Source organism: Styela clava, chromosome 7 (genome assembly GCF_964204865.1).
Source record: "Styela clava chromosome 7, kaStyClav1.hap1.2, whole genome shotgun sequence".
Classification (NCBI taxonomy): Eukaryota; Metazoa; Chordata; class Ascidiacea; order Stolidobranchia; family Styelidae; genus Styela; species Styela clava.
In genome coordinates, this window is record NC_135256.1 from 20,801,425 (window position 1) to 20,822,392 (window position 20,968).

A 20,968-nucleotide genomic window follows, 5' to 3' on the forward strand; every position below is an offset into this window, starting at 1 on the left:
ACACTATTTAATTCAGTGACATCACTGACATTAGTGATGACAATAGGTCAAAAAAATTTTCTGATTAATTTTATGACGAAACAACACAAAATGCGATTTTTCGATTACTCTCCGAATGTGACGCGGGCCACAGACATTGAAGCGGCGGGCCACATGTGGCGGAGGAAGCCGCAACCGACCAATGTATTTATTTACATACATTTACATGTATATATCGTCATTGATTCGATCTTGTAATTTCTTTGATTTAAGGTATGTACTGTATTCATTTGATAACTACTGATTAAAGTTAAAGTTACTGATTAAAGTTAAAGTCCGATATCGGTACTGTACTGAAGTAAATGATATTTCATGAAAAAAATATATATATATTATTTTTTTTTTACTTATCTCAAACTTATCGGCGGTAACTATTCAAATAAATGACATCAAATCAGAATCATATCGTAAAGTACAAGACCAGAGGAGACTCCGAAAACCACCTCACGTGCTAACTGTTTTCGGCTCCGAAATCACTGTCGCTGCCGCGTCACTCAGTCACTGGCTGATCTATTTTCAGATTTTAGGAATTTTCGATTTATTACTATTCTAAAACATCGATGACAAGTTGTTAGTCGTTCAATAAATAGTGAAAATGAATAATTTTGAACGTTGAATTGATTTCTGGTATAGTTTTAGCATCGATTCTGTGTGGTTGTTCGTATAGCTGTATAGACCAAAATTTTTGATTATTTCAAATTGATGCTGGCACGGTACGGTATTTGTAAAGCAAAAACTCTCCGACTCTACAGAACAGATTGTAATATTCCTATTTTGTGTGGATGTATATGCAGTGTTTAGAACAAGCTTTTATAAATTGAAAGACAAATAGGATAATCTTTATACGGTTACGGTATATTTAAACAATCCAGCAATCAGAGTTTGTAGCCTATATACCGGTACAGATCTATCAGTGCCGGTAGATTGATGTTTGTTAGCATGAAACGCTGTTAAAACTCGTGTACAGATTGGTATATAAAGATTATGGAATCAGAGAAATACCGTATGGCAGTACGGTACTGTACCGGTAACCAAGAAAATATAATCTATGGCTTATCACAACTGCACAAGGGACCTACCGGTACCGTAATACAGTCATAAGTAGGATATTTCTGTATTTTAAATGGCCATAAAGCAGTAGAGCATTTCATGCTGTTTTCCATGTGTCACATTTTTACCAGTAGACTACAGTTTTTTGATTCCAAGATGTCCCAACATTTGTTTCAGTGAAACAAACAATTTATTTGTCTCTGAAACGAGGGCGTCTGGCAGACGGCAGATGTATCATATGCGCCAGGCTTGTCTCTGTAATCTGGTAATGGTGAACTATGCTGTACTGCAGTAAGTAATAAGACCAAAACAGAAAGCCTGCTAGTAATCTCGTTTCTCAAGAATAAAATACTTAACATTTGAGTCTGTATTGATCAATGGGTCATAAAAAATGGCGCTTTTAGCATTATATAATATATTCATCTATTTATCATGAACTGATTTTTATTTAATCACAAATTCTGTATATTTCACACAGTGTATGTAAAATAGTTGTTCAACTAATAACGATGCCAGGAAGAGTACAAGGTGCTGGATCGCAACAACAGTCAGGCAACTGTTACAAATGTGGTCTACCTGGTCATATTGCCCGAGAATGTACTTCTACTGAAGCAGGAGATGATAGAGGAGGATATCGGAGTGAATATCGTGGACGTGGAGGATATCGTGGAAGAGGGAGAGGACGTGGTAGATATGGCGGTGGTTCGTCATACCAATCAAGTAAAATCTATTATTCTTGTGTTTTTTGTTTTGTTTAAAGTTGTTATACTGGTATTGTCATACTCTGTGTATCATCTATCAATGAAGAAAATGAGGCAGTCATGATTTTGTAGTATATTATATTCTCCATATGGTAGTAGGGACACTAATTTTGGCTATAATCCCGCAATTGTTCTTTGTTTTATTTTGTGTGATGCTTATTTCAATTTTCATCATATTGATATTTTTGTATTTCAGCCAAATGCTACCGTTGTGGAATGGCAGGCCACTTTGCTCGTGACTGCACAAGTGAGTTTTATTTTGCTTTTCATACCTTAACAAAAATGATCTGATATTGTTGAAATTCGGTGTGATTCAACAGCTTTACGTATATGGTTATTTAATTGCTCAGCATTGACTGAGACATCAGTAATAAACTTTGCATTAATAACATGGATTTTTTTTGCATTTATTTGTGAATATACACTACAACAAATATATGTTTTTGGTAAATTTTATTGACCTTGAGTCTGCACCTTGTCTTGTCTAATTTTTTCGAAAGAAAAGTCTTGTTATTTCTATGGCATACATATTGAATTAGGGTTTTTGAAAATCTAGGTCAATGGGATTTTTTAAGGTTGTCAACAATATGAAATATTGTTTGAGGAGTTTGATTGGGAGTAAAATTTTAAATTAATGGTCTTCCAAAAAGATTTTTAACAATTCGAATATTGTTCAGATAATATTCAATTCTGATTACCTTTATTATAATTATCTTTTCTCTATATGGGCTATTCCAAGTGACACTACAGGACAATTCCAGAAATTTTGCATGTTGTTAAATTCAATATATTTTCACATTTTCAGCTACATGTTTTGTTTCATTGTCCAATCAGTTGCTTTATTGAACATGTAAAAAATTGCACAAAAGTTACACCCAACCTTACTTAGTAGATAAAAAAAATTTAGTAAAATATAGCGTGTCACTACAGGACGGCAAATCCACCATGCACTAACAGTACGTTGTGTTGTGCTGTAAATTTTTGCGATGGTACAGTAGGAGGAGCCCATAATATTTTCTGGTGCAGTAGCTGAACTACCCCTCTATGTGTTGCTCAAGTTACTCAATGTAACACTGAAAATCCATGCCAATAATGTGCATATTGTATGTGACACTACAGGACATTTTTCCACTTCGGAATAGCGGCCTCTATCATCTCTTAAAATTCTGGTATTAAATCGTTAAATGGGTGAAGAAATGTCCTACAGCACTGCAAACATTTAAACTTTATTAACTTAAATCCAGTGCGTCAATTCCATATGAAATAACTGTACCACACAATCAAACACTTTGTGTCAGGAATCATCACGAAATATGTCAATTATACCAAAATTTCTACATTTCAGGCCATTTTTTATAAACCATCAAAAACCTGGGTGAAATTTTAAATTGTTCGATGAAATGAATGCAGTCCAAAAAAATTCCAATGTCTTTTGATATCAAAAATAAAAAAAATTACTTTCACTACACTTTTTAAAAAATTGATGGAATTCAACTTTTGCTTGGAATGGCCCATATCTGTTGCCATTTGGCAATGAAACACTAAAAAGCTGACAAGTATCATGCCTAATAATGTTACTCTATATGTATTATTAATAAGATCTCGATAATTACCTTGTGGTGATTTAGTCCTTGGATAGGATCAAATTTGCCACAAATTGAATATATTGGATAGATTTTGGAATGTTTTTTTTGCACACTCAATAAATAAGGTATTTGATTTGGCTGTTTCAATGTAAATATATATATATATATATTCAATGTTTCTTTATTGAAGATGAGAGTGTACCAGGAAGCGGTCCACGTCGTGGTGGAAGACCATCGAATGACCATTGTTATCGCTGTGGTGACCCTGGCCATAGGGCTCGTGATTGCACAACTGAGGAGGACAGTAAGTTAAAAAATTTCTGACGTCAAGCTCAACAAATAATTGGATTTCAAGAATATACCGGTAATAAGTTTGGGCTGGGAAATTGCAGTGAAAAATTCAATTACCGATACATGAAAAATTGCAAAATTTCAGTTTTATGTTTGGGATTTTAAACAAATTTTTAAATTGAAATACATTGACAGCCTAAGAAAAACTTGGATATCTTGTAGGGATGCGACGAATCCAAAAAGGTTCGGCTCGGCCGAATCCCGAGTATCTGTGCTGGACTCGTGTCCGAGTCCCGAGTCCAATACTTTTACATAGCTATGAAACAAATACCTAAAGTGATGCTGTTGTTCTCGTATATTGGCCGTAATTTAAACATTCTGTATGAAAAGACTATGTAATTTAAAAACGTTGCACATAAACACTATTGTTTCGAGGCGATCATTCTCTGAGCGACTAGTTTAAATTAGAATAAATAGGTCATATTCCTCGTCGAAGGAATACTTTGTTACGTAACTCTGATCGACCGCCGCGTCGACTGCTGAAGACGCCGCGCTCGTGTTCTGTCACGATAAATACGGGCCATAACCCACACGTTTGGAACAAATTTTTTATGGGAAATTTTTACTCATATGTTATCTTTTTTAGTCAGCGCTGATACAGACGCCCATCTCCGTGATAATTGAGATATTAATAAAGAATTGCCAACTGTGGAAGCATCGAATAAATGTATCTTATAAATATATCGTAACAAAATAGCTAGCTATTCTTCGTTTGAAAACCATCAATAGCTATTGTCGAATCCGCGGAAAATAAGAATGTGTAATTGTTGATTTTGATTCAATAAGAGAGACGCAAAAGGCGAAATGTGTTATATGCCAAGTTACGGCTGTATGACACAATCATTTTCATTAATATAAATAACGGCGCTTTGAAAAGCAAAATCAAATTTCATTAACATTAATTTAGAAGTGAGAGTTATGAGTAAGAATTCACATACGACTCTCGCTAACAGACAGAAACGATAAATGAGAATTATTATGGTTTTCTTTCTGCGCCTATCGTTATCTTAACAATTGCCAATTTTGCATAAAGCGCGCCAACACCTTTTCACATTTAGAAACGTCAAATCAGATTAAGTGAGGCAGGTAAATTATGTATTATATGGAAATATTGTTTCGACTAGGTAGAAATGCCATAACTCGAAACAGCACGCAATGGTAAATTTCCGGAGTTTTTATTTATTATCTAATATTAAAATAACACAGCCACGATAGGTATTGTTCGCTTAAAATAGGGACCGTAATTTACAAACTGTGATATGGAAGATCAAATCCAGAAGATGAGGCCAGAATAAAATTAATATATTTATGAATTCACTAATTAATAGCTGTCTTTAATATCTTCGCCGATTTGTACTCACACTTCTGCCAGAAATATAAAAACGAAACTTCAATGTCCGGCGTTGCGTGAGAACTGATAGTGAAAAAGGGTGCTTAAAAAATATAGTTTACCAACCATAATTAGGATGTCGGTCGCCGAACCGATCGCGGTGACAAAAAAACAATTCACGATTGTGATAAAATTACGGATAAGAAGTAAAGACGCCGCGTTGTTATCGAGTCTCCAGTCTTCTAGTAATTTTCTACTATCGGTAAATTAAAAAAAATACGGTAGTCGAATTATTCGATCAGGAAAAATTCGATTTTGCCCGTCACTAATCGCAGTGTATTTAAATAATTATTGAATAAAAATAAAAAGTCGGCCCGATTAACTTTCAATTACCACGAGTAATAGTTTCCAAATTTATGCACATTTAATCGATGCGACTTGCGAGATTGTTTTTGTACATACATACTATTGTAACGCCACTGACATCTGCGAGTTGTACTTTTCTCTTAAAAGACCGTAATTTTCACTATTTTATCGTTTTATTTCTAACATTTGTTTCTCTCCGGAAATAGCTAGATCATTTATGGAACGATAAAAGGCGAACAGCGCGATATGGTTACCGCTGATTGCGGATTAATCACTGTTAGAGGATTAGCAAGTATATGCTTGAAATAGGACGTGGTAAACATTCACTAAACGACGTCTGGCACTGGAAGGCAAGCTACACGCGCAACACTGGAATTTATTCAGCTGACTTTCGCTGACATTTTTTTGTTCCTACGGCGTCGTGAATTTGTAGTTTTGGCGCCTAGTTTTAATTTCACCGTAGAGAAAATAGACTGGACAGTCTCGTGGCAAAACAGAACGAAAAAGTTGAATTTCTCGTCGAATACGCCACCAGTCTGCAATTGACTATCGCGTGACGTATGATATCCCGGACTCGGGTAAAATCATCAAAGACTCGGGCCGAATCCGAGTATCAAATTACGAGAGATTCGGCCACGAATCCGAGCACGAGTCCGAATCTTGTCGCATCCCTAATATCTTGTTGACATTTTATTTCATTGTTGTGTTGGAGTATTTGTCCGATCACTCCTTCATTTTACTGTCAGATTAATATTTTACCGTATTTATATGGGTTAAGTGTGAGTCTGTGTGAATAGTATTAATAAGGAAACAGTCAAAACTAGAAAAATGCTTGATAAAATATATTTGGAAGAATATTAGCTCGGACTCTCAATTTAAAAATAAATGTTGTCAAAAATATGGGGCACTACTAAGGGAGTATCAATACAAGAATTATTAGTCATTTTCCAGCGTTGAAAAATAATGATTTCAGCAGCCATTTTGGTCAAGAACGTGATATAACTAAAATACAAAACTGATGACATTCCCGCTTTATCAAAGTCAATTTTTCTTGTTGGTTTCTCATTGACAACCAATGTAGTTACTACTAATCAGTTATTCCATTAAGAAATTATGCTTAGTTACTATCTCTATCCATTTAGTTTGCTACAATTGCCGCAAGCCAGGACATGTTTCTCGTGACTGCACTGAGGAAAAGGAATGTTTCCGTTGCAAGAAGCTTGGCCATTCTTCCCGCGATTGCCCAGAAGAAAACGTTCCTTATGAACGTGAAAAGACTTGTTTCAACTGTGGAAAACCAGGGCATCTGAAATTTGCATGCCCATCTATGGTGTGCTACAGGTAATAGCAGATGATATCTCATTTATACTGAATTGTAGTTGGGTATTAGTGGTTTAAAATTCCTGTACAAGAATATTCAATGTTATACTTTTCACCATGCACAAAAAAAAACGTTATGTGATGTTTTTAATCAGTTTTGCGCTAGTCTTGAAATTTTCTGTTAGGTATTTACTTGAATTGAATAATAATGTAAATATATATACAAATTCGTATTAAAAACCATTTTTTAATTTGTGCCTCTAAATATATTCATGTATCTTAGGTGTAATAAGGAGGGCCACTTTGCTCGTGATTGTGATCAGGAAGAGGATCAATATGCGGAACAAGATCAAGCTCCGTACGAATCTGATCCCAAGGATGGAGAAGATGAAGAAGAAGCTGACTAAGAATCATTTGTACGGTATTCGATTGCTCTCAATGCCGTGTTTTGTCGCATAATTTTCCTGTGTTTTTCGCTCATACTACTGTATTTAACAGTGGTATGAGTTTTTTGTCAAACACAGGTGAAAGCGAGCCTATCAAAGATTTTTGGGAGAACGTACCACTTGTACTTATCGTTGACTATCAGTTGTATATGAAGGCAGTATGGGGCTGCGGAACTTTAGGGTTTATTATTGAAACCAAGTAGTTGCGATGTTATATATATATATGTGATTATTTGTGCCAATCAATTTTATTCAGGGTCATTCATACGCTTCGGGCTGATGGAATGAATTGTTTTTTTGTGATCATCCTGAAGCTGATTATGTTTTTGTCGTAAAGCTGAACAAAAAGTATTCAATAGAACAACCTCGAAGAACTTTTTTTAGAATTTTTCAAGCTAAATTTGGTAACGCTGATATTTGGTAGTTCGTAGTTACATTGTATAATGAAGTTTGTATTTTTTTGTGTTGTTTGTTTTAGAAGTTAACTGATGGAGTACATAGTAATTTGTTCTAAAATGATTGTTACCTCGACTTAAAGTTATCAGGATGTCATTGTCAATAGGTATGGAACATTACTACGGCTATTCATACACAACTTGATTTTGATTGCACAATCATTGCAAAGGCAACCGATTATTGCTGTTCTTTTAACAAAAGGTCGTTTTCAAAATTGTAAGAGGATAATTTTCAACCTGCTAATAGTTTAAACACTTCATTGAATGTTTCAATAATATGGATATTCAGTTCGTGACTTCCGATACAAATCTTGAAAATTATACTATTCGTTGTTACCTAAATGTTTTATTGCTTTTTGAATTGAGTGCGATCTATAGTTTAGTGAAAATATGGAATGTTTGATACTCTACTAAGGTGTCGTTTTTAAAAACTCAACTCGTACCCACTTAGGTTGTTTTACATTTTTATGTTTGGCCGCATCTAATGTATATATATCTTTGTGTGAAGTTGTTTTTATGACAGACGTTTTGTTTTACCATGATAAAATCAAATTGTTAACAGCCTTGGTTGAACTTGCTGTATATCTATCTATTCAATGAACTTATGAATAATTTGTTTTAGCTAGAGAATTTGTTGTATTGCTTGCATAGTAATTTCCAAGACAATTCGAAATAGATTTGTTGTTATTTTGACAGTAGGTGAGTCTGGTGCAAAACCAGCTTTTCGTGATTGACATCGCATGATTCATTTGTAAATTTTCAGTAAGTATAAGTTTTTGAAAACTCTTCTGCAACACTTAACAGGGAAAGTATGTTACAGGGACTACTGATTTGATAATTTTTTGCAACTCGCGTAGGAGATTTGTCACTTGTAATTTACTTGAGATATTCTCGATATTGGAGTCTTCTGTAAATTCTCTTAGTAAAACTCGAAGAATTATTATTAACAGCCTGCAGCTGTGCGTTGTCATTATTACTCACAATTAGATCGGCTCATACTTGACAAAGAAATATCTTGTGCTCTGTTTTACTTTGTATTTGAGTTTTAATTGTTTTATACTATATTGTGTCAAATTTTCTTTGTCGCGGCCCCAAAAAACTGCTTATGAACTAATTGTCTCGATTATGTTATGGTGTTGTCTTTTGCATTAGGAGATTGTGAGTTTATAGAAACTGCTAGGTGGGTTTACTTTCTAATGATTGTTGAATTTGATGTCACGTCGTAAAAGAAGAAGATATTTTCTGCCCATGAGATTAGAAATCGAATAATGAGGTGGATGTCGAACGGAGGAAAGTTGTCTTCTATTGAGATTACCACACGATTCATCGTCTCTTGCCCAATTGGCTCATTGAGTAAATGTTCCGATGGTCCCCGATGCCAATAAATTACCACAGTCCAAGGTTGCTTCCCCACAATAACGTAGTCTACGTTGCGTATGTGGTCAGCGCAACAGGCGATAAAATGATAAAAGCTAACCAGAGATAGTGAGAGAAAAGGAAACCAAAGGTAAGGATTAAAATTCCCAAAGTTCCAATGAAACGGTGTTTCAAAGAGTATGTGCATGTACTCACTGAAGAAGACTGAAATTATTTTTCGTTACTCACGCATACGATAATAGCTACGTAGTTTAGCAGCGAAGATGCTTTCTGTACGACTTTTTTTTATTGATAACCATATACCGAGAGTAAATCTCGTTGACTTAGTCACGATCAGGGCTGGGCATTTTCGAATACCTGATGATTCCAGAATCGAATTTTTATTTCGAATCGAATCTCGAATACTTGGGAGATATAAAATTGAGATATAACTTTCTTATTGTATTGGGTCCTCCAGACACATAAATTACTTAAAACATAGAATACATCACTCAGGCAGATTGCTGAGCGTTCACACAATAGAAAACCGTTTTCATCAATAACAAAGATGGCGGCGAAATTTTGCTCTGAACCGATTCGAATAATTTACTATTCGATTCGAAATGCCCAGCCCTAGTCACAATAGGATTCGTACATATTTCAGAATAATGACTGCTAGCTAGAACGCGGGCTGAAAAAATGGGGTCATTCAGACATACAACAATGTCTCTTCGTGAAAATAGCACCGACGCCTGTTTGGTTCTTATCTAGACTGTTTATTTCCAGTTCCAGGTTCTAATAAACATTCAATACATATAATCAGGATTTCATAAAGAGTAATACGACGTGTTGGCTGGTCTTATTGTCATCGCTCATCTGCCGTGTCCGCCTGATTGGTACTACAGGCTCCTAATGTAGCAATCACACTAAATTTGACAAATGTTGTAAATGTCAGCAATATACCCGTTATTCTAAGATACTATAGAAACTTTCTGAAAACCTCGCCTTGTAGTGATTGTCAACGGAGAAAAGACGAGGGTCGGCTTGGTGACATGAAGCGGGGGACAGATACCAAACGAACACAGAAAATTTTTGGGAACGATCGGGCCAAAGGAAGTGGGCCAAAACGGGCTTTTAGTGGCCCGACGCTTGTTATGGGTAAATCAGCTGCCAATCAAGTCACGCTAGTATGGTTTTGAGGTTTGGAGGCCTTTGAGCTACGTTTCCGGGGCCGGAAAGCGTTTGGCCGAGCTCTGGGAATTTTTTCAAGTACTTTTGGCGGTGGGGCTGCGCCCCCACGCTCTCTGTGGTGAGAAAACTCGTGCAAAGCCACGCTCACTTGAGTCCTATTGTTTTTTGGCGACTCTGAGGCATGTGCAGTGGCGTAGCATCCACCCCCGCAACCCCCGCGGTCGCAAGGGGCCCACAGCGAAAAGGGGGCCCCAAGCGGTTAAAATTTAGAAATTTAAGCCGCAAAACCAAAAGCTGCATTGCAAAAGCAGTAATGCACATCTCATAATGTCGATGTTAGTTTTGCTCAAATCGTTTTGTTACGTCACAATGCCGGAGTCGTCGATTTTCGGCGTCGTGTGGTTTGATCGCACCGGCCACCGGCAGTCCGGCACAATTACGAAGGCTGTCAGATTGATGTCGAAAGCAAAACCTCTTAGTGGCGCACAAAAACGAAGAATAAAGCGCAGAAGAGATAGAACGTATGAAAAAAATTAAAATAACCAAGATAAACGAAATATTTAAACCAAAATTGAAACAATTAGACTTCGGAATACCGAACGTAACTGAGAAGGAATTAAGCCTAGCACCGGCGGTATCGGTAGAAAACCAGATGCGTGTTCAGTCTCCAAAACTGATGGCGCCGGCGCGAATGAAATTTCTTTCAAAACTTACATGACAATTATCACAGGTAAGCTACTGATTTTTGAAGCAAATTGAAAAAATTGATATGACGAAGATGGTGGATGAGTTTGCTAACACGAAGACGCAAATTTTAGGTTACCATAGCCTTTTTATCGCGACATGTTATGCTTTTTGACGAACAAAAAAAAACTTTGTTTTAGCTTATGTTCGAAAGTTTTTAGGGTCATTTCCACGAAATAGTTTTGCGGGGAGGGGGGGGGGTCCCGGAGAGTCTTGCTACGCCACTGGGCATGTGAATGGGGTTTTGGGAAAAGATTTGCCTGATTCTCGAAGAGTATAGTTAATTGAAATTTTCTTTACCGAAAACCGGTGTTTCCCCTTCCCAATCGCCGTCCAGTGGCGTAAAAAGGTTGAGCACCTAAAAATGAAGCTATTGAGAAATAAAATAGATAGGTATGGTTGAAAAAATTAGTTTAATGCGTTTTTCAAGAATTTTTTTTCTCCTACCCCCCAGTCATGGTCTAGTGATTTTGGCCTATTGCAGGCCTCTAAGAGGTCTTATCGAGAAAGTAAAAGCATTGGCATGTTTGGTAAAATTAATTGAATCCATTTTGAAAGAATTTTTTTTTCCAACTCCTCAGTCATGCTCCAGTGATTTTACGTTATATCTCGAGAATGGTAATAGGTAGAGACGCCATATTTGGGTCATACAAGTTAATTGTGGTCTAGTTTATGCCAAAAAAAAAATCGTCACGGTTGAGTGAACACAGTCCTTAAAATTTATAATACTTGACTCCCACTAGGGGTGATCAGTTTATAACCTGGTATTTAAACTATTTAATGGACTGAAGAGGTCAGGGGCACTGCGCCGGACGAATGCCGCCATTTGTCCGGCGCAACGACTAGGGTTTTCCAACGAACCCAGAACAAACACCTACTTTTAACCTTACTAAACACATTTCTTTACATTTTCCCTCGCGGGTAGCGTATCAAACTACCCCGGCATGCACATTTTGCCCGAGAGGGAACATTGTAGGAATTTCAGTATGTAGGCTATGCTCGTAATATTTTTACATCGGGAAATATCCAAGCATAGATATATTGAGGTCGACGGTAAAATCTACTTGTATATATACTGATAAAAAACGTCAAAGTAACTAATGTTTCGCTCCCAGCAGCGGCAGCATATTTACATACATATACGTTACATTTGCACTCGTAAAGTGTCCGAGAACATCTGCACAGAACATATGTATTGAAAATCAAGATTATGTACGATTGTGAGTACGATTTTGCTTACTGTAGTAACGTTTAATTGCCATTACAAATAATCCAGGATCAGCCAGCGTTGCGATCATTTCTTCCAACTAAATAACGTAAATCCCCCTTTACGTTGGTATTTGCGTTTGGTACGTTGGTAAATTCACATGGAGTATATATGAATTACAATATATATAGAACAACCAAGTTGAGCAACCAAAGTCAAACATAATCTAACGAACAAAAACAAAATGGTTCCATCACGCAACGAAATATAATGTGATATTCATCCCATCTTTCCGCAGAGGAGCATGGTATTGTAAATTAGGAGTTTTGCTCAGTTCCGCTAATGATAAAGTTTTCTTTAAGACCCCTAGGTCTTTAAATAGAGAAGAGGTGCAAAGAATCCCACGGTTTCTATAAAAATTGTTCCATTGTTCTGACCTGAATATCTGTTTCTGAGTTCCGTGTGTCCTTTTTTTGTCTTCCGTGTGATGTGAGTCTGTTCCGCTTCACTCCAATTTTTTTTTCACACATTGTGGTGTTAGTATTTCTTTACAGTGTAAATATTGGATAAACAATGTACTCTTGATTACCCTAGTTCCGTCGTACTAAATACATTACTGTATGCGTGTTATTCTATTGTTTGCAGTGTTAAGTGGTGGAGTGGTGTTCTTATAATTAATAAAGCCTAGAATCGGTATCCTGTTATCTTTCATAACAATTTATTAAACATAACTTAACGAACCAACAACCAACCACAATGGATAAAATTTTAAAGCCTGAGAAATTACACACAGATCCTGATACACGTGGCGCGGAATGCGAATGGCTTCATTGGCAAAAGACATTTGAAAATTTCTTGGAAGCCTTACCCACTGAAGGACTGGATAAAATGAGAGTATTATTAAACTATTTGTCTCCGAGAACTTATAGATATATTAGAAATATCACAACTTATGAAGAAGCCATAGATACGTTGAAAAGGATCTTTGTACAGCCAAAGAATGAAATATATGCACGTCATATGTTGGCCACGCGATCCCAACAAATTTCTGAGTCAGTCGCTGAATATTTGAGAGCATTAACAGAATTGAGCAAAGATTGTAACTTCCAGAACGTATCTGCTAAAGAATAACAGAACGAATATATTCGGGACTCCTTTATACGTGGCTTGAATTCTAGTTGGATACGCCAACGACTGCTGGAGAACAAGAAATTGACACTGGACGAAATGGTTGATCAAGTCAAATCATTGGAAACTGCCGTTCGGAATTAAAAACCTTATGCTATAAACAGAAACACTTCCGTCGGAGCAGCACCTTTAAAAATACAATCTAACAATTTCGATGTTGAATAGTTGCCAGATAATGCAGCCATGACTATTAGAAGTAAATGCCTTTTCTGCGGTAATAGTAGACACCAACGATCGAAATTCCCAGCTCGGAAAGTAGTCTGTTTCAAGTTACAAAAAAAAGGACATTTTGCAAAGGTCTGTTGCGGAAGAACTATTTCGAACAATGACTCCAGCCGCCTTGACATTTCAGCAATGATACCACATTCAACATTGGCTACTATTCATGACAAACCTTATACTCATGTTGGATACGTTCCGTCTATATTACGACAAGCCACAGCCTTGGTAGAAGTCGGTCAACGAAAAGTACGAGCTTTGTTCGACAGTGGTAGTTCGGAAAATTATATTCAACCAAGGCTAGTAAAATCTCTTAGGCTCAACGTTCGTCCGACAAAGAATGTCATTTCCATGGCATCGTCAAAATGTTCAGTAGAAGTTTTTGAATGTAATGAAATGAATTTATACTATAATAATCATAAATATTGCGGAGTTAAGTTTGGTGTTATGAACAGCTTATGCGCTGATATGATTCTGGGACTCGATTCTCAGACCCTGCATAAAAGTGTGAGATTTCACTACCGTGGTAAAAAACCTGAATTATTAATCTGTGGTTTCTTGTCATTGAAAATAATCCCACCTGAACCATTCAAGCATTTAACTGCGGACTGTCAACCAATCGCCACTAAATCGAGACGATATTCACATGAAGATAGATTATTCATACGAGACGAAGTAGCACGAGTAGTAGTTTTCACGATTTTCCTTCGCTATTCTAACACCTGATGTTTCGGCCGCCAGTGTCATAAAAAGTCTAACTCCAATGTTTGCTGTATTTGGAATGCCTGCTTACTTACATACTGATCGCGGTTCGGGTTTCATGAGTTGTGAGTTTAATAGATTTTTGCAAGAAGAGGGTGTTTCTCACAGTAGAACAACTCCTTACAATCCCTCGGCGAATGGTCAAGTAGAAAGATGAAATGGTACGATTTGGAAAGAAATACGGCTTGCTTCAATGTCAAAAGGTTTGCCAATTGAATGTTGGCAAGATGTTCTATTAGATGTTTTGCATTCCATCAGATCACTATTGTGCACCGCTACAAATGCAACACCACATCTAAAACGGACTTGACTCGATTTCCGAATGGGGTGCTTAGTGGCAGGTCTCTCTGAAGAAAAAGAAAAACAAAGCCTTGTCGATCAATCGTTATATTAATCCTGATACAGCTCCGATTTCAAAGTCGGGGGAAATACTAGAAGAATCATCCAAATTTTGGCTTGTTGGAATCTTCAATGATCCGAGTTGGAATGAATATTTAACGTCAGTAGCTCTCAACGCATCAATGAAAGTTGGATTTTCTTACTGTGCCCGTCGATTCTTGCCACATGGCCGCATACACAAATTTTCAGCAGACAAACTCGGTTGGCTGTGAACTCTCAACCGTTTTAGATACATTCTATGCCCCAAATTTTTTTATATAAGAACTTTAGTTATGTGGAATTTGTTACTTCGAGTCTCGCGCAAGTCGGTATTCACCTGCACACAATCCAACAATTTGACTTTTTTTAAAGTGTAGCTTTTGGCGCATTTTAGTGGTCACGTGTAGCTCTGCTCAGAGAACATTCTTTATAGTTTGTTTTAGTAGTTTGCTTGGTAGCCTACTTGTGATTGTATAACAACTATTGTCCCAGCTGACAGTTATGGGAGATTTCCTGTAGTCTTGGTATATCTGTCGACCAGTGGCGGCGCGTCAATAGGGCCAACCGGGGCAATGCCCCGGTTGTTTTTTCGGTATAATAAAAAATATTCGAAAAATACCTCAATATAGGTTGCACAGACTGTCTACACTAGCCATATTCTCCCGACGTGGTTCATTTTTCGCTCGCAAAGCCTTCGCCGAACGTCGACGGGGCGACGCCGATATTGTCCCGGTTGCTCATTGTATATCGTATTCTCTCTTTTATCTTCCACTCGCCGCGTTTGTCTCGTTTGTTTTCTGTTTCTTTTACTAAATCATCGGGGCTAGCCCCGACATTATGACGACACAATGCCGACGTTTCTTACAACAACGTGTTGACATATTCACGCATTTCTTCTAGTTCGTTGGTTGCTTGAAGAGTTGATAGTTTCCTCGCCTTCGTTTTTGTCGCTTGTTTCGCTATTTGAATCAGTCAGAGACCTTTAGTCCATTTGCTTTCGATTTTCCACATTCCTTTTGAGCTCCTCATTTCTTTCCGGCTTCGCATTTCTTAGCCTTAGACCTCATAATGAATAAGGTTGATGCACTACTTCGCACTCCGTTTTCGCAGCTGCCGCTGGAACAATCCCATGACGGAGGAAAGCGTCGGCGTACATTCTGCGCAGAAACTTGGTATAAAAAACACGAATGGTTGTGTTACAGCGAGGACACAAATGCACTTTTTTGTTTTTATTGCCTACTTTTTGCTACCGCCCGTGACACACGTTGGTGTAAATTTGGTTTTAGAGATCTTAAACATCTTTCCGAGCGTGCCAGGGATCATCAATCTTCTATGGAGCATCTGGACAATGCAGTAAAATACCGAACATTCGGAAATGTTAATATTGCAGCACAGTTGGATTAAGGACGCGCGGTTTCTATTCGTCGGCACAATCAAAACGTCGAGAAAAACCGCCATGTTCTCGGTCGATTGATAGATATTTTGAAGTTCATTGGTTGTCACGAGCTGTCCCTCCGTGGGCACGATGAACGGGCTGGCTCTTCTAATAGAGGGGTATTTTTGGATATGGTGGAATACACCGCATCCCTAGATACAGTATTGAGAGATCATCTTGATGCCGCAACTGTTTCGAAAGGGACATCTAAGGATATCCAAAATGATTTGCTCGACTCAGTGTATAAAATTTATTTACAACATTTGGCTCTGGAAATTGAGAATTGCCAGTTCCTTTCGATTCAGTCTGACGAGACAACTGACATCACGTGCGTTTCCCAACTGGCTGTGATTTTTCGGTTTGTGAAAGATGGTAAACCTACCGAGAGATTTCACAGCTTTGTACCAATCGTTGATCGCACGGCTTGCGGGATATCGGCTGTACTGAAAGAAGTGTTACAGCCTTACAACGCGAAGTCAAAATTGATAGCTCAAACTTATGACGGCGCGGCAGTCATGAGTGGGTCGAAACATGGTGTTCAAGTTTATATAAAAGAAGATTTTCCTCATGCGCATTTTTTACATTGTTATGCACACCAATTTAACCTCGTTATTAAAAATATGTGTCTTGATACCCCTCTCGTCCGTATATTTTTTGCAAATGTTTCGGGTTTTTTTTCATTTTTTTCCGTTTCGCCGAAGCGCTCTGACCTCCTTCGCCAGATATGTAGCCGCCGTCTCCCAGTTTGTGCACCAACACGTTGGAACATCCAATCACGCGTGGTGCAGGTCGTGTCCGAAATTAGGTCTGAGCTCATTGAGTGTTTCAATGGCATTCAGAGCTCTCCGGTTTGGGACGAACGCTCTGTGAGGGAGGCGGCAGGTCTAAAGCGTCTGCTAGAAGATGGTGAGTTTTCATTTTTTCTCCACAATATTCTATCACGTGGATGTATTATACGGCGCATTGCAGTCAAGGCTAATGGATGGAGCGTCTGTGCAGTCGAGTATTTCAGACTTCTGCGATGCTGTATCTCGTATCCGGGAAACAATAAAATACGACGACACATGGAGTGCTTCTTTACGCCGCGGGCAAACAACGCAGCGTTTGATTTTGTCTGCAAAGGAATGCTGTGACATTCTGGTGAATCGAATAGGCGATCGTCTGCGCACTGAACACCTTGCCGCGTTCTCTTTGATGAACCCCAAAAATTTGCACGTCAATTTCCCATCCATTTGTTGGCTACTGTCTCCAAATTTTACCCCATGATAAACGTGGGTAAATTGGAAAATGAATTACGATGTATATACACCAATCAAACTTTTTTGAACATCACATCAACTTGCGCGCTCTATGGGTTCCTCATAGATAACACTCTAGTAACTACCATTGCGGCGTCTGCAAAATTTCTGGACATCATTTTGACGACGCCTATTTCTTCCGCCGACGCAGAGCGAACATCCAGCACGCTGAAGCGTATTAAAACGTATCTCAGAAACACAATGAAGCAAGATAGATTAAATTCCTTGGCTGTTTTATCCATTCACAGAGACGTTATTTCTGGGATGCATGACTTTAATCAGCGCGTTATTGAGCATTTTGCTTCCAAGAAACCGCGGCGTGTTGCATATATGTTCAAGCAGTAGAAGTCTAGCAGCATATATATCTATGAGTGAGCGACGCATGTCCTTATCTTTGCATTACCTTTCCTTTCTTCATAGTAACGTTTTAAACCTTATTTTAGGTTTTGTCTGCTTTCCCGAAGTTTCTGTTAATATGTCATTGTATTTATCTGGGTAAATATTGCCTTTCCTTTTGAAAAAGGTTTCAAAATAAACTATGTCTATATTTATTAATTCCTTGACTTGGATCGGTTTTAAAGACACTTTCTTATCGTTAAAAATTGTCGCTTTTGCCGATTGGTTGTTACCGATGGAATGGTTTTTATACTCATAAAATGATGGGAGAACTTACAGCGCTCATCCTGTCCCCGTAGATGGGGGTGACTTGGTCCCGCAGTAGCTTGCCCAGGTTGTCAAAATGACCACGCGCCGCCACTGCTGTCGACGATGGCCTTTGTTGCGGATACAATCCAATGTGGATAAAGACAATGATGCAGTGGATTTGTAGAAACGTGGTCGCGCAGAACGCCAGGTGCTGTGGTAACACCAATGACCCGCTTTGCTGTTTTAACTCCCAACTATGCCCGTCCGTTAGATTGTGGGTAGGATGCTGAGGACTTACGATCAGTGGTAATATTCAAAACTCACCAATATCTGTTTCTCTCATTTCAGAGAAAGTACTTATGTTCTCACTAGTGGAGCTGAATTAACAAGACATGCTTTACTTAATATAATATATATATATGTATAACTTCCGAAGCCAAAGATAATGCTGGTTGATAACTGCGCTGGAAGTGATAGTCTTCTATAGTGGCTTCAATCATTCTTTAATTCTGAAAATTTATTTGCCATTACCGGTAAATGCAAAAAGAAAAACGATTTTTCCCTGCAAAAACAATTACTCCAACAACAGCAAGACTTACAAAAACAACAAGAGTTTATCAAAACGATGTATAGGTCCACTTAGTATCAACAAAGCAGCAAAACGACGCATATAGGTCCACTTAGTACCAACAAAGCAGCAAAACGATGCATATAGGTCCACTTAGTACTAATGAGGCAGCAAAACGATGTATATAGGTCCACTTAGTACTAATAAGGCAGCAAAACGATGCATAGGTACACTTGGTATCAAAAAAGCAGCAACTGTTCGAATCGTAATATTATAAACAAACCTTATTTAATCGTAGTATTGCTGGTACGAATATTTGCGAGAATATAGTTTTCCAATAACGAAATTTTGTCTTAATGTAGTTTTTCGAGAACGCCTTTTTGCGAGAATGATTGTTTGCGTGAACAAAGTTTTTTCCGCGAATCCGATTGCCACACTGGAGGAGATTCGTAATGCAAAAGTTAAAACTTCTAACTCCACATTTCCAATATTGTCATTATTTCAATTTTTATGTTTATTATTACCTTAAATAGTAATTTTGAATCGGAGCGTTTTGCGAATTGGATTTTAGCATAGGATGTCGCCAGAGAGACGACAGTAAGAAGAATTTTAGTTTTGGTCCTGTTCGGCTCCAAATGTGCGAGCTTATTTTTGATTATACGAGAAAGTAGTGGGATTGAAATCATAATAAACATATATTTCTGTCAACGGTCATCTGATAGTACATGTATACTCTTCTCGAAGTCATTTATATGAAAGAGGGCCAAACATAACTACAAACGATTTTTCGATTAAACTAATCATGCTTTCTGGAACGTTAATCAGTTGGAATTTCAAGCATTGCAAAATATTAATTGATTGCAAGGTAATTAAGGTGTGCCGTCATCGAAATCTATCATTTTGGCATGGTGTTTGAGGTTTGGCATCAACCAGCGTAATCCAATACGAACAAATCCGAGGTTGCGAATTTCCGAAACGCATTATCGTATTTACAGCGTGTGATTATGCTTTTTGGATGATTGATGGCATTTTACAAGTTTACCTTTTTTATTCTGATGCAAAATTTGTGCCAAATTTTGAACAAGTGCTACGCTTATGTAATTTAAGATACGCCTATATTGACGTTAAAAACATGCTCTAAATTTATGTCTCGCCTTTTGGTCTTGGCAACCTTTTCGAATACAACAAAGTTGTTGTGAACTAGACGGTTTCCTGTTGGTCTCGAACGTTGCCAATATTTCGCCCCGGGTTATGATTTTTTGCGTTCAGGCATATCGGGTTTTACTAGATATTTTTTGTAAATGAAAAAGAGAAAATTGAACCCAGCAAAATTAGTTTATTTTACATGACATATTTTAGCTCAGTAAATATGTTTCACGTCCCGTGTTTTAAAAAAGTTCATCGAGTATGTGATACCAGTCATGATGCGCCGTGTTTATTTTCTATGCTAAATAGTGATGAACCACCTTTTTCTGTCAATTTGTAAACCCGAGTTACTGAAATACCTAACATTCTTATAATATCTTGCGTTAACAATGTATGCGTTGAACAAATTATCATCCATAGAATATGATATTTAAATTTTAACCAATGAAAAAAATATATTTTAGCTTTGTAGAATGTACGAGTAACGTGAAACTTTTTTATTCGTTCTCAGTGAATTCAATATGTATTGCACATTCGAATACATCATTAGTAATAATAGTTCAGTATAATTATACCTAAATAAAAATAACATATTCTCTTTCCACGAAATATCAAGTATATTTATGAGCTTATGTTAGATTATAGTCTTAACTTCTTCAGATAAAACAAGATATGGCTGCAAATAATAAAGATCAGTAATTAGTTGAAAATTGTAGGATAAAATTTATAGAAATACATTACACATTGGTCGGTTAGTTCTATCTTTACTGTGCTGATTCAGAAATTGATACTAGGGGTTTCCAGGTTTGTCCATTTAATGTATTTCTGTAATTTTTATCCTACAATTTTTAAATAATTACTGATCTTTATTATTTGCAGCCATATCTTGTTTTATCCGAAGAAGTTAGACTATGATCTAACGAAAGCTCATAAATATACTTGGTATTTCGTGGAAAGAGATTATGTTATTTTTAATAATACTATCTCAGTCACGCATCCTTGTGGCAACAGCCACATACGGATCCGGAATAGAAAGTAAACAAGGGGAAAGGACCTGCAGGTCAATCCACAATTCCTTAAAACACCCTATAATTATCCCAACTCCCGTATAGTCTCATTAAATTATG

The 20,968-nt window shown here is 37.3% G+C and overlaps 1 protein-coding gene across 2 annotated transcripts; it reads left to right on the forward strand.

Annotated features, from left to right (window-relative positions):
* The first annotated feature begins 1,545 nt into the window (after positions 1 to 1,545).
* Positions 1,546 to 8,818, forward strand: LOC120328267 (uncharacterized). Of its 2 annotated transcripts, XM_039394706.2 has the most exons (6): positions 1,546 to 1,809; positions 2,047 to 2,097; positions 3,627 to 3,740; positions 6,626 to 6,824; positions 7,087 to 7,219; positions 7,506 to 8,818. In XM_039394706.2, the coding sequence occupies exons 1-5, from the start codon at positions 1,599 to 1,601 to the stop codon at positions 7,208 to 7,210; spliced, it is 699 nt and encodes a 232-aa protein (XP_039250640.2). In that variant the 5' UTR covers positions 1,546 to 1,598; the 3' UTR covers positions 7,211 to 7,219; positions 7,506 to 8,818. The 2 variants fall into 2 exon arrangements, with proteins under 2 accessions (XP_039250640.2, XP_039250639.2); XM_039394705.2 differs by having other exon boundaries at positions 7,087 to 8,818.
* Positions 8,819 to 20,968: the final 12,150 nt, after the last annotated feature.

Bases quoted from the DNA above. Each gene is read 5' to 3' on its own strand.
- LOC120328267 (XM_039394705.2), top strand. From the start codon at position 1,599: ATGCCAGGAAGAGTACAAGGTGCTGGATCGCAACAACAGTCAGGCAAC. The intron at 1,810-2,046 runs GTAAAATCTATT...TTTGTATTTCAG, and splicing joins TGGTTCGTCATACCAATCAA to CCAAATGCTACCGTTGTGGA. The intron at 6,825-7,086 runs GTAATAGCAGAT...CATGTATCTTAG, and splicing joins CCATCTATGGTGTGCTACAG to GTGTAATAAGGAGGGCCACT.